The 13,001-nt window shown below is 45.2% G+C and overlaps 2 protein-coding genes across 2 annotated transcripts in view; both read left to right on the plus strand.

Moving 5' to 3' along the window:
* LOC142775543 (whirlin-like) overlaps positions 1-5,103 on the plus strand; it is a 394,676-nt gene extending 389,573 nt beyond the window's left edge. Inside the window, exon 5 of the mRNA XM_075877002.1 lies at positions 4,852-5,103. Within this exon, the coding sequence (XP_075733117.1) occupies positions 4,852-5,103 (252 nt within the window). The remainder of the gene's footprint in view (positions 1-4,851) is intronic.
* Positions 5,104-6,373: 1,270 nt separating this feature from the next.
* Positions 6,374-13,001, plus strand: part of LOC142775544 (whirlin-like) — a 116,746-nt gene continuing 110,118 nt past the window's right edge. Inside the window, exons 1-2 of the mRNA XM_075877003.1 lie at positions 6,374-6,417; positions 7,884-8,072. Of these exons, the coding sequence (XP_075733118.1) occupies positions 6,374-6,417; positions 7,884-8,072 (233 nt within the window). The remainder of the gene's footprint in view (positions 6,418-7,883; positions 8,073-13,001) is intronic.

Here is a 13,001-nt window from a genome sequence, read left to right on the forward strand (position 1 = left end):
CAGAGCAAAACTAAGTACAATTCTAAAACGATTGGCGATAAACTTGAAGTAGTTGATATTATCAGGAAAGAGGCTGGAAGAAATGTTCGTTCAGTTTTGCGCGGAACGTTTCCCTGTCGGCGCATGAAGCGGAGTCATCCGGTAAGGCATTCCAGAGGGTTATTGCATTAGGAAAAAATGAGGTGATAAATGCTGTCGTCCGGCCATTTAGGCGTGCAATGGGCCTGCTGTGATTTTTGCGCGATGAAGTTCTGTGAGCAGTTTGGAGCAACTGATGCCTTGAGCGTGGATGATAGTAGAAGCGGCGTAGAAGGCATAGACGGGTGATCAAGCGGCGGGATTCAAGAGTTGGAAAGGAAAGAGAGTGTTTTAGCTCGGAAACGCTGGTTTTGTTTGAGTATTGTGAAGATATGAAGTGAGCTGCGCGATTTTTGATGGACTCTAATTTAGTGTCTAGGTAGGCTTGTGAAGGATGCCAGATTGCTGAAGCATATTCAAGTTTAGGTCGTACGAAGGTGATGAAAGCTAGTTTTTTTACGTCGGGGAATGCGCACTTCAACTTGCGTCGAAGGTAGTCGAGTGTACGGTATGCTGTAGAGCAGATGGAATCGATGTGGGTGGTCCAGAATAGCGATGAAGTCAAGTGGACGCCAAGATATTTGTAGCATGATACGGAAGCTATGGGCACGGCGTTAATAGAATATATGTTGACAAGTACGGCACGCTTACGGGTAAATGATAATGATTTGCACTTATCTATGTTTAGGGGCATGAGCCATTTATTCCACCATGAAGCAATTGAGTCGAGGTCGCTTTGTAGCTTATTAGCATCGGCAGGGCTATTGATGACGGTGTAGATGACGCAATCATCAGCGAAAAGTCGGATATTAGATTTCATGTTAGCCGGCAAGACATTAATGTAGATTAGGAACAGAAGGGACGATAAACCGGCACCTTGCGGCATGCCGGATGTTACCTTAGCAAATGCTGATTGACAGTTATTAGCTGACGTGAACTGCATGCGTCCCGTGAAAAAGTGCTTAATCCAGCTTAATAAATTCGGAGGAATACCAAGAGAAGTTAGCTTGCGAATCAGGTGATTGTGAGGTACGCGGTCGAAGGCTTTTGCAAAATCCAGAAAAATGGCGTCTGTTTGAAGGTTATTATCCATGAAATTAAGTAAGTCGCGCGTAAATTCGGCGAGCTGGGTATCACAGGAAAGATGTTTGCGAAAGCCGTGTTGAAGTAGATGGAAGAAATTAATTGATTCAAGGTGGCTCATGAGACTAGATGCTATAATGTGCTCAAATAGTTTAGAACAAATGCACTTTAAAGAAATTGGACGGTAATTAGCTGGGATTGACCGGTTGCCTGACCTAAAGGTTGGTATAATCGGGGCTTTTTTCCACTCGTCTGGAACGGTGCCCAGCTCTAAGAATTGCAAAAATATTAGAAAAAGTAATGGGCTAGAATAATGGACAGTGTTTTCAAAAGCTTGGTGGTGACACAGTCACAGCCAGCCGATGAAGAAGATTTAAGATTACGAATTAAGTTAGAAATTCCATCAGGATTTATGTAGAATGGGGAGAGTTCTCGAGGGGAACTGAAGGGAGAGGGCGAGACGGCAGTGCTATTGGTGGGGTTAAATGTTGATGCAAAGTAGTCATTAAGGACGAATGCGCAATCCTCACTGTTTATCGGTTGACCTCCTGAATCAACAAGTTCGATTTGGTTGCTACTTGACTTTGGTGAAAGCAAACGCCAAAACTTATTAGGATTAGATTTTAGGATAGATAGCAGATCCACTGAGAAGTATTTAGCTTTTGCTTCAGCTACCTCTTTCATGTACTTATCGGCGCACAGGCGATATTTTTTCCAGGCGTCGGTATTGTTGCGTAGTTTCACTGATCGGTATAGGCGTTTTTTTCTGTTGAGTAAGGATTTTAGGCGTTTAGTGAACCACTGATTGAGTGAGTAGGTTTTGATAAGAATAGTAGGGATAAATTTATTTTTAAGACTTATAAGCATGTTTCTGAACAGTTCCCAGTTAGCATTGACGGTACGATTCTGGTAGGAATGCCGGAAGGTTTCGTGGAATTGTGCTAGTCCCATATTTATGGCGTCGTAGTTTCCTCTGTTGTAATCTGTGATCGTTTTAGATTCGGGTGACTTCTTAATGAGAGGCAAGGATAAGCAAATGTGCAAAACACTATGATCACTGATACCAGGTAACACCGTTACACTATTTACATCATCAGGGTTCGTGGTTAGTAAAAGATCTACTGTGCTGTTCCATCTAGTGGGGCATGATATGACTTGGTGCAAGTGAAAGTCTAGAGTAAGGTGGATGAACTGATTAGCTTCGTTTGTTGGGGAGGCGTTTGGAGTGGAGAGGAGAGGCCAGCTGATTGAAGGGTAGTTGAAGTCGCCGAACAAAAAGATAGAGGCATCGGGAAGTTTTTCTTTGACTTTAGTTAAGGCGTGCTCGAGTAAAGAACAGAAAGAATTCGGACTGTCGGGAGGCCTGTAGCAGATACCAAATACAGCCGTAACTGTGCGGTTTCGCACACAGATCCATGTTAGTTCGATGGTGTCGTCGTGGAATAAAAAAGTGCAATACAAGGTATTGCGGACAGCAATGAGAACACCACCCCTTCTCCGGTCCAGCCGGTCACGACGATATATGCTGAAGTTCAGATTAGATGGGAGTATTTCATTATCACTAACGTCAGGATGTAGCCACGTTTCTGTTAAGAGTACGATGTCTGCATAAACGTCTTCGATTAGGCTATGGAGGTGGGCACGTTTGGAGATTACGCTGCGACAATTCGTGAAAGCGATGGTAAAAGATGGTATGTTAAGGGCCGATAGTGTGGCAAGGTCGTGGACGCCTTCACATGATGTCAATCAGTGATAATTCTTGCATTTGTAGATGATTCAGTACGTGAAAGCTCAGCAGAGACATTTAGGGTGCATTCTACAACGATATCTCTGACACAATCGTAATAGTAAACACGTTTACCTACAAGAAGTTTATCAAGTTTCAGTTTAAAAGCGCATTTGGCGGGACGTATGTACTTAAGAAGCTTGGAGCGGGCCAAGCGAGTGGTGGCAGCGAAATCTTCTCTAATTGCATAATTGGTGTTTTTCAACTTAGGTCAACAAGATAGAATCCCGTCTTTAGCCTTGAAGCTGGAAAATTTAACAATAACAGGACGTTTTTTGCTGGTCGTAAAGGTGCCGATACGGTGGGCTCTCTCGATGTTGCTTTAAAGCAGCGGCAAGGAGAGCTGCGTCGAACAAAACGCTTTAACTTTATCTTCCGACTGCTGCCATGTTTTCTTGGGGTCGTCATCAAGACCAAAAAAAAAAGAAGATTATTCCGATGCATGCGATCGCTTACGTCGATGTTAGCAGCTCTAAGCGTGGCAATTTCTTGCTTTAGCTGGCCTGTTTCAGCTATAATTAAAGGCGTGGGTGAAAAGGGTTGTTTTGTTTCTAGTGCTGTAACGCGTTGGTCAAAAGATGTCAGAAGAATGGATTGTTGATTGCATACTTCTTTAAGCTGGTTTAGTTCAGTGCGCACTGCTGCCTGTTCGTTTTCTAGTTACCTAAATTGCTTAAGACATATGGGATGTCAACAGCATCTGGGGGTCCGGGGTTAAGTTCTATGTCACCAGAAAGCAGTAATATCAAATCAGAAAGCAAAAGACAGGTGAGCATGTCGCAGCACAAATGAAAGTTGACAACGTGTTGAGCGTTGCCGGGGCACAACACCAACACGAGAAAACGATCGCTAGAACGATACTGTTTGAAACAGTAGAGGTAACTAACCTGAAAGGTTAACAGAGCGTTGGGCATCCTGTGGCATGCGGTGTTGTGACCCGAGCAGACGGCGTCACTTGCAGAAATATATTGCGTTCTTTCAGGCCATGTGACCGATGACATTGAAGCCGGTGGTTGTTGCCATGCAAAGCGGGGTGCAGCCAAAACTGGATTTCCGGGCGGGTTTGATGGGTTCCAGGGAAGTTCGTAGCTCTAGTATTGAAGCTCACGGACTGGTCCAGGTACCCGTGGTGGGTTTAGAAACACTGGGGCGTTCGCAGAAAGCCAGGACACCATCGCCTGAAAGGTTAACAGAGCGTTGAGCATCGTGTGGCATGCGGTGTTGTGCCCCGCATGCCACACTTCAGACAAAATGAGTGCAAAAATGACCATAAATGAAGGAAACAGACCGGATGCGGCACTAAATTTAAACTTAGGATTTTTAACGGAATAAACGAACATACAGTTGGACGAAAGATAGTGAATTCATTGATCGAATAGTTACCACAAGGCAAAGAGTTCTGCGGAAACCTGTAATGTTGCGGAAGGGCTAAGAAAAGGAGGGAAAACAAATACCTGTTCGTAGCACAAAGTCACAAAAAAACTGAAACACAATTCCCAGAAAGAAAAGACTTTTAGTTACCAAAAATTTTCTCCTGGTGCGGTGTTCGAGCCCGGGACCAACGTCATTCCAGCGCGTACACACCACCAATTGAGCTGGCCAGGAAGCAATGAATTCGCCCTCGCGCTATGATTGACTAGCTTCCTGGTTAGCTCAATCGGAAGAGCGACCACCTCAGAAAGGTGTTTTTCTAAGGATTCAACTCTGAACCAGAATGAATTTTTCGGCAACAAGTATACTTTTTGTTCTGAGAAAGCCATACGTATGTTGTTGTGGCTCCGTGCTACAAATGGGTAATTGTTTTTCTTTCCTTTCATGATTATCACATGTTGACTATAATTTTCAGCATTTTGATGTACTGTGTCCATACCATCGTGTCTTCTGCGTCACTTTCGGTGTTGCAGGTAGGCGATGAGATCCTCTCGGTGAACGAGCATGACCTGAGCGAGTTGACGCATGACGAGGCCGCCGACTCACTACAGCAGGCACCACGCATGATACTGCGCATACGCCGTTTGGGAAAAGTGCCCTGCGACCCCGTGCAGCTGGCTGACGGTAACCAGGATCACGATCGAACTCAGAGAAGTGTCCAGGACTGCAGGTTGGTGCAGATAGAAATAGAGTTAGCTGGACGTCATTCTTCGCAACCACAATAAGTTTGTGGCTGCCTGTTCAGTGTACATCAAATAAGTAAAGGGAGTTGATAAACTTACAGCTCTGGCGGGTGCTTGGCTAAACAAGCTGCGATGCGACCCTACACACTGCAGCGTCTGTTAAGTCTTGGAGATCGCGCTGCAACTGTGGGTCTTCGCGAAGGGTATAAACCACAGCTAGACTACGCAGGAAATTTGACTGGCTGCCGTCGTGTGCTGCGCAGTGTATCTCACTATATGATGTCACATAGGGGACGAATGCTCTTCGCACCGACTAGGCAGCGTCGCACTTCATAGTCAGCAGCACTCAACTGCGTCGGTGGCTAAATTGTAGGTCTCTGCACCAAGCCATGAACGACACCAACGCCTCTTCTTCACCTACGGGGGGCTCGCCTACTGGCTCTAACGAAGCCGCTCAGCCTTATTTAACGTGCGCAGCTGCTTTCACGACAACTATTCTGCTTAGAAAATCTTAGATTCTGGCCAACGGGGGCTGTCTGCGGTTTGAATACTACTGCTACGCTATGGCACTACACGCGAAAGAACCGTAGGTGCAAGTACATTTCATTGTGTTGCATGGGCCCTCGAGCAGAAGTTGTGTTTGCGTGCACATCAGCTAGAGACTCCATGATCCAAGACCTGGCAACTTTAAAAATGCATTCAGCGATCAGTTTGACGTCAGCTGAACAAACTTTAGGAACCTGTGCGTTTCCATTGTCACGTTCAAGAGCCTGGTGAGTCCGTCGGTGCTTTTTTTACTGCTCTTCGTACAATGGATCAAAGCTGCAACAACTCATGTAGCGTCAAAGAAAGACTATTCTCGGACTGTTTTAACGCAATTGCGTTGAACAGCATGTTTCGCATGAATTCCGGTGTGAGTGCTGTTGGCTGTGAGAAAAAAAAATGATCTTGTGCATCACCGAAAAGAGCGCAAAGAAAGAGGTTCGAAAAGGAAGAGTGTCGGGCTCTCAGTCCAGGCCTCGGCTGTCCAGCAATCCTGGTCAATTTTTGCCCGTTTTAAACAATGAGGAGCAAGGTCTGCAACTGCTTCATCCTGAATTCTTACGCCGGAATCCGAGGTACGTTACTTTTGAGTGGCTTTAATTCACAATTCTACGTAATGTGAGCAAAAGTTGCCTGCCCTCCACACCACGGGCATGCACCAGCGTATACGGTTCAGTGGATGCCATGTTTTTGAGGGAGGTGCGGATATGTTTGCACGCGGCGCCACTAATATGCGTTTTTACACCTACCCGTGATTGGGATCGGGAACATGGGCCTCGTTGTCGACGCTGCTGTCCTACCACATCCCAAAGAGTATGGGGAGCCCCGGGTAGTAGATGGCTAGATTGTCATATTTGAACGTTTAGAACGAGGGACAGAAATTAGAGGGTATGGAAAATGATTAGATTCCTGCTCACGGTGCTGTAAGGCGAACGGAAAAAGAACATTGCCATAAGGATGAACAGATAAGACAAGGTTAATCCTGATGCACTTCAAGAACCAGCACCGTAACTACTGATTTTTCCAGAGACGAATATAGCCACAGCTCTAAGCCTAAAGCGACAAGCATATTTTATCGGGTGTTTCAGCATACTTTAGGAAGGGTTAAAAAATAGCAATGTTAGAGGTAGCCAGCTAAAATTAGTCGCATATTTATGACAGCCACCTTGCGTGCAGCACACATTTTTTTAATGAAAATGTGTTAATTAAAACATTTACCTAAAGTGCAGAATATTCACTTCAGGAAAGATATGCGACTTTTGAAGATCCAGAGCTTCTTCAGAGTTCCCCAATACTTTACAATATTTGAGATAAAAAATTTCACGTGTACCGTTGTTTCCAAGCCGCAATAAAAGGACGCGATATACACACAGAACCACGGGACTAGCACATTCGCCTGCCGCGAACTAGCTGCTCTCAGCCGTGGTTTGAAAGAACGAATTCAGCGGCGGCCGTCACTATACTCCGTTTCATACATCAGGTTTAACGCTTTCGAGGCTGGCGAGACTTTTTGCATTGAATGCTTTCGCAGTAGTACAATGATTTTTCATCTGAGACAGGATTTCTTTTTCTCTTTAGGCTTTGTAATAAATGCAGATGCTTTGTGCGTCAGGGATGAAGACACCTCATTATACAGCTACCTATAAGTTGGTCGGTATCACTTTGCATCTTTTTGTTCAAATTTCTTATGTTGTATTTGTAGCTTTTCGCAAAGCCGTGCTTACGCGTTCATGCTCGTCATGTTTGAGCGTTTGCAGTAATAAAAGTCAAGCGCGAGGCGCGCCTCGCGCACCAAGCTGACCGAACTTCTTGCATAGCTTCCACAGCGTTGTTGCACCTGATATATAAAACGGAGTATAGTGACGGCAGCAGCTGAATTCATTCGTTGAAACAACAGTCAAACCAAAACACGTTCGCGGTGTGCGGATGCGCTAGTCACGTGTTTTTTTAATATTTCGCAGTCTTTCTTTTCAGCCTAAAAAAAGGGTATACGTGAGAGTTCCCTTATCGCAAATAATGCAATGAGGGTTTTCTTAAAACGCCTTCAAGCTTTGCAAGTCGCATAATGTTAATATTTTGCAATTCAGTTAGATAAAATTTTATCCTAACAAATAAATTATTTGAAAAACAAAAAGTGCGCTACGTCACTGTCACCAATATACAACAGAGTTCACCCGGCTACCTAGAAGTTTTTAAAACCCTTGGCTACAGATAGCTGGGGTACGTCTAAGCGGCATACGCTATTCGGGTTGATGACCCTGTGATTGGCCTCGCTTCAGGTTGGTAGACAACCTCGGCTACGGTGGGGCGCGCGGTGACGTGGTGGAGCGACTGGAGTGCGGACTGGCCGACCCGACGCCTTCCCGTGTGAACCGTGGCAGCAGCCGGCGCCCCAGTCCTCGGCACCAGACGAGCGAGGAAATTGAAGAGGTACTCGACGCCAAATGCGCCCAGTTGCTCTCGACAAGGTGAGCGCGGCCAAGTGTTCTTTCGTATGGAGACGTGTTGCGTCACCATTGTTTGTTTAGGGTGGGGGGCTAATCAGTGCAGACATGCATCAGTTCAAGGTTAGAGGCTCTGCATTATTTGACCTTAAGCGCAAACAACGACGCCACTGGATGGTTAAGCACCCAGTCCAATATTTGATGAAAATATGCCAATGAAGTCACACGTGAAGCATTTAAAAACACAACGACAATACTAACAAAATGTGATAGCTTTCGACCACAACTCAATATATAAACAACCAGTGTTCAGTAAAATTGCTTTATGTACTTGGGACACTCTTTTTTATAAACGTGCAATCAGTGTTTTGTCTGCTTTTTGGCACACCGCTCATCTACCTGTCCATTCCATTTTTTATTCCGAGAAAAAAAGAAGCACCTGTGACATTGCCAAGGGTATATAAATACCCGCAGCACTCTAAAAACATTACTCTGAGGTCAGAGTAATACGCTTGTCCTCTAGCGGCCCCCCAATTCAGAGAAATTTTTGCTCCGGCTTGTTGGAAGAATATCGTGGCGCACCCGGTGTACTTTTAACAGATATTTCACTCCAGCCGACGTGAGCAACTGTGTGGCACCGCCAGAGTACTTTTAATTGACATTTTTCTCCGGCTGGCCACAGAGATTATGTGGCCCCTCCGGAGAGTTTTTCGCGGGTTTTTCACTCCGGCTATCCGGAGGTTTTGCGTAGTAACACTGGAGTATTTTACGGATGTACTTCGTTCGGACGAAATTTCAGGGAAGTTCATTGGTACTTTTTTAAAGTGTTTGCTCCACTGTTTATTTATTTTATCCCGATCATTTCACGCATTGTTTAGATGAATAAAGTCTCAATTCTCACGCAAGCACTGCAGAGCTACTGTAAATTCTCTTCCACAGAGCTCTATCAGATGAAATTCAAGAAAACACTTCGGTTGTCATTATTGATTTATTCAAAATATTCTGGTATTTTTGACGATTACCCAGCATCTGGGAAAAGAGACAAGATATCTGGAAAAAATACATATGGGAAAAGAGACCAAAATAACTTTTTAACCAGTTATTTTGAAGACACGTGTGGTTTTTGCGTTGTTGCTTTTTTTAGCTCTGAGGTGATAGCTATTTTCCCATTCTTCAGATTGTTTTTTCACGCATGCGTTTCCGTGTTTGGTGTAGGAAAAAACCTGGCCTTTTTTGAATGAACCGGCCTGATGTGAGGTTGGCCTGTATAATTCCGTCTTTCCTTTTTAAATGCGAAGCATTTCTTAGCGAACTTCGGCGACTTTGAGTCTATCTATCTATCTATCTATCTATCTATCTATCTATCTATCTATCTATCTATCTATCTATCTATCTATCTATCTATCTATCTATCTATCTATCTATCTATCTATCTATCTATCTATCTATCTAGCCACTTACGTATGGGTGCTCTCGTGGGCACCTCCTTTACTCGGCGTGGACCAAAATTAGCATGGGAGAGTAAGATGGTTTTACGAACACGGAGCGCCACTCAAGGCATAGTTATGGTCACAATCCCATCGCGTACGTCGCCAAACACTTCCCGCCAGACAGTGGCACATGCCCACGGGCAGGTATGTGCCACTGCTATGCGGGTATGTGCCACAAGTGATTGACACTTAGTACGTATACCCAGGAATGACAATAACACACAGGAATTTTAACGCGTGAGCGTTAAGAAATACCCTATATTGGTAGCGTCGACCCGACGATTGGGATTGCTACCGAGAGCATCTAGATCACCGATTGGGGGATATGTTTCAGGATATGCTGGTGAGCAAAGCGGCTGCAATCACTATGCTCAAGCTACCTGCACATTTTCCAGCCCCGGACTTAAAGCTCTGTAATTGGTGTGCGGCCAGAAAAGGGTTAGAAAAAAATGCTTATGCGAAGAGGTGGTGAACCTGCTAGCAAAACTCAGTTCAACAGACTTAATGCAGCAATACGGCGATACAGCAACAAACTTCTGAAGAAACAATGGGCAACGTTTTGTGAGAGTTTAAGTGTATTTACTCCACTGTCAAGGATATGGCGAGTAGTAAATAGGGTCAGAATCACGCCCGAGCCTTTGAGGCCGTCTATTGCCCACGCGTTATTCAAAGATACATCAATGCCCTCTCTAGCCGAAGAGTTTGCTGACGTGTATATAATTGGAAGAGAAAGTGAACCACCTTACCAACTTCCGCCTCATTCTACATCTGCCATCGACGCACCTTTCACGCTGTGGGAACTTACGTCAGCCATAAGTTGTCTCCGTCGACGCTGTGCTCCTGGACCTGACGGAATTACAAACCAAATGATCTCAGATCTGCCTGAAGAAGTGAAGAGGAGGCTTCTGATTCATTTTAATTATATTTGGGAGTCACTAAACATTCCTCAAGTCTGGAAAACGGCCTGGGTCGTGCCAGTGCTGAAGCCAGGTAAAAACAGAACAGAACTGGCCTAATAGAAACCAATATCACCAACTTCGTGCGTAGCGAATCTGATGGAGAAGCTGGCCTGTGTTCGGCTGACATGGTGGATGGAAAATCACAAGGGCCTTCCAGCATGTATGACTGGGTTTCGGCAACGGTTAAGTGCACAGGACATCTTGGACTTGCTGAGTCACATCGAACACCAACGAGCATACGGCTTTTCAACTCTGGCAATATTCCTGGACGTTTCAAAAGCATACGACTACGTGTTCCAAGGTGCGATAATTAGTGGTCTTGCATCTATGAGAATAACTGGGCACCTTTTTATGCTTTGTTCAGGCGTTTCTTAGTGATCGCTCGATGCAGGTGAAGTTAGGGACAGGGCTCAGTAGCTCAAGGAAAATCACCACAAAAGTGCCACAGGGCAGTGTCCTGTCTCCAATGTAGTTCATCGTGGCCATGGCTGGTTTACCTAACGCTCTCAAGACTGTGAGCAAGGCAGTACAAATATCAATTTATGCCGACGACATATGCATCTGGCTGTCTGGATATCAGCATAAGCGATTGGAAATGATTGGCGAAACAGTTCTACTCTCCGCACCAACTTGTCTTGAATCTATTGAACTGACAATATCAGCCGAGAAGTCTGAATTCATGCTATTCCCAGGTATGCGAAGACGAGAAACAAGGATGAAAATATTACTTCCTAATGCATCAATTATACAAGTTAAATACATGATATTCCTTGGAGTCACACTAGACACCACGATGAATTGGCAACGGGCAGTAGACAAGACAAAGTCAGCGCTGTCACCTCGTGTAAACATTTTTCTTTCGCAGGAACAAACTGGAAAAGCCACCAAACATCAATGATAAAGTTACACGATGCACTAATTGTCAATCGTGTACTTTTCCAATTGCCTCTAATCTCTCCGAGTGAGTCACAGTACGAACAGCTGGAAAAACTTCATCGTAAAGACCTCAGAGTTGCTTTGGGAGTGCCAAAGTTTGCAGCCAGCATAAAGGTGCTTCATGAAGCTCGTCTTCCGCTGTTACGTCTTCTCGCCTCTCAACGACTGCTGACACAGCTTTGCCGACTTGGCGAATCGAGCCCAAGAGGAGCACTACTCAGTCGCCTTCGGCGACGCACGGAATCGCGAGCTTTCATGGCTCTCAACACCCTTCGCCATCTTATCATCAATTTTCCCAAACAAAGACAACTTCGACAAGACCCACCTTGGTCACATGAGGATGTCGACTGTCAGGTTACGATTCCACAGTTGCACAGCAAGCGTTCCACACCCGCAGCAGAAGTACGTTCTTTGGTACTTGAATATATTGAAGAAAAGTAGCCGATCGTTTGAAAGTTTTCACTGATGGATCAGTCGACATAGTGTGCGGACCAAGCGCTGCAGCGTTTGTGATCCCGTCTCTAAAGGCGTTCTGGGCAGCTCGACTCGAGTGCGTTGTTTTATCGACAGCATGTGAAAGCATGGCAATTCAGGCAGCCCTGAAGAAACTGAAGCTTTGTAGGCAGCAACATGTCGTGCTGTTTTCGGACAGTAAGCTCGCTTCGCAGTGTCTAAAACATAGATTGCTTTCGAATCGATTCACTCAAAGATCACTGCGAATTCTCAAAGACCTGCGTGGCATTGGTATAAGCATTAAGTTTCAATGAATTCCATCACATGTGGGTATAGCGGGTAATGAGGTGGCTGGCAGACTTGCCCGGATTGCTCTGGAGCTTACATCAAGGAAGAAGGCTCCCGAAGACAATCGGCGTATCTTACGAGAGGCTGTCAATAAGCATTTTCACTTGTTATGGCCTACGCTTGACCAGCCATGTGTGACACAAGGGCTATCAAGGGAAGAGGCCTGCTTGCTTCATCGCATTCGAACGGGATCAGCGCGTACACCAGCATGGCTCCACAAGATCAGACTCTCCGCGACGCCCTGGTGCTCGAAGTGCAAGAAAAACGGTGATTTAGAACACTATTTGCTTAAATGTCGTGAGCCTAAGAAGGAATGGCAAGGTTTATTTGAGGAACTGCAACAGTTAGGCTCGCCATGTGACTGCGTGACTGATATTGTGTTTCCGCGTGGTTCCTCAATCTTCAGGAAACAGGTGTCACGACTTCTCTTGAAATTATTGATTGCTACGAACCTCGCATGTGACTGGTGATAAGTGACAATTATGTTTGGGGTATAATGCAGCGAGATAGAGTACCGGAACAATACTGCAAGTGGAATGGCACAAAGGCCACCGTCTTATGCAGGGTTACGTCGCGCTATGCACAATTTTTATTTTCAAAGCCTGCTCGTGCTTAGTTAAAAAACAAAGGACATTAGCTAAAACTAGCCAAGAGAAAACCCGGCGGGGCAATTGCCTGCAAATTATGCAAGGCTAGATCCTCCGGCTACCTACAACATCCTCAACCTGCTCAACCCGACGAATGCAAAGAATAAATGCCAGAGTCCC

Source organism: Rhipicephalus microplus, chromosome X (assembly GCF_043290135.1).
Source record: "Rhipicephalus microplus isolate Deutch F79 chromosome X, USDA_Rmic, whole genome shotgun sequence".
Taxonomy (NCBI): Eukaryota; Metazoa; Arthropoda; class Arachnida; order Ixodida; family Ixodidae; genus Rhipicephalus; species Rhipicephalus microplus.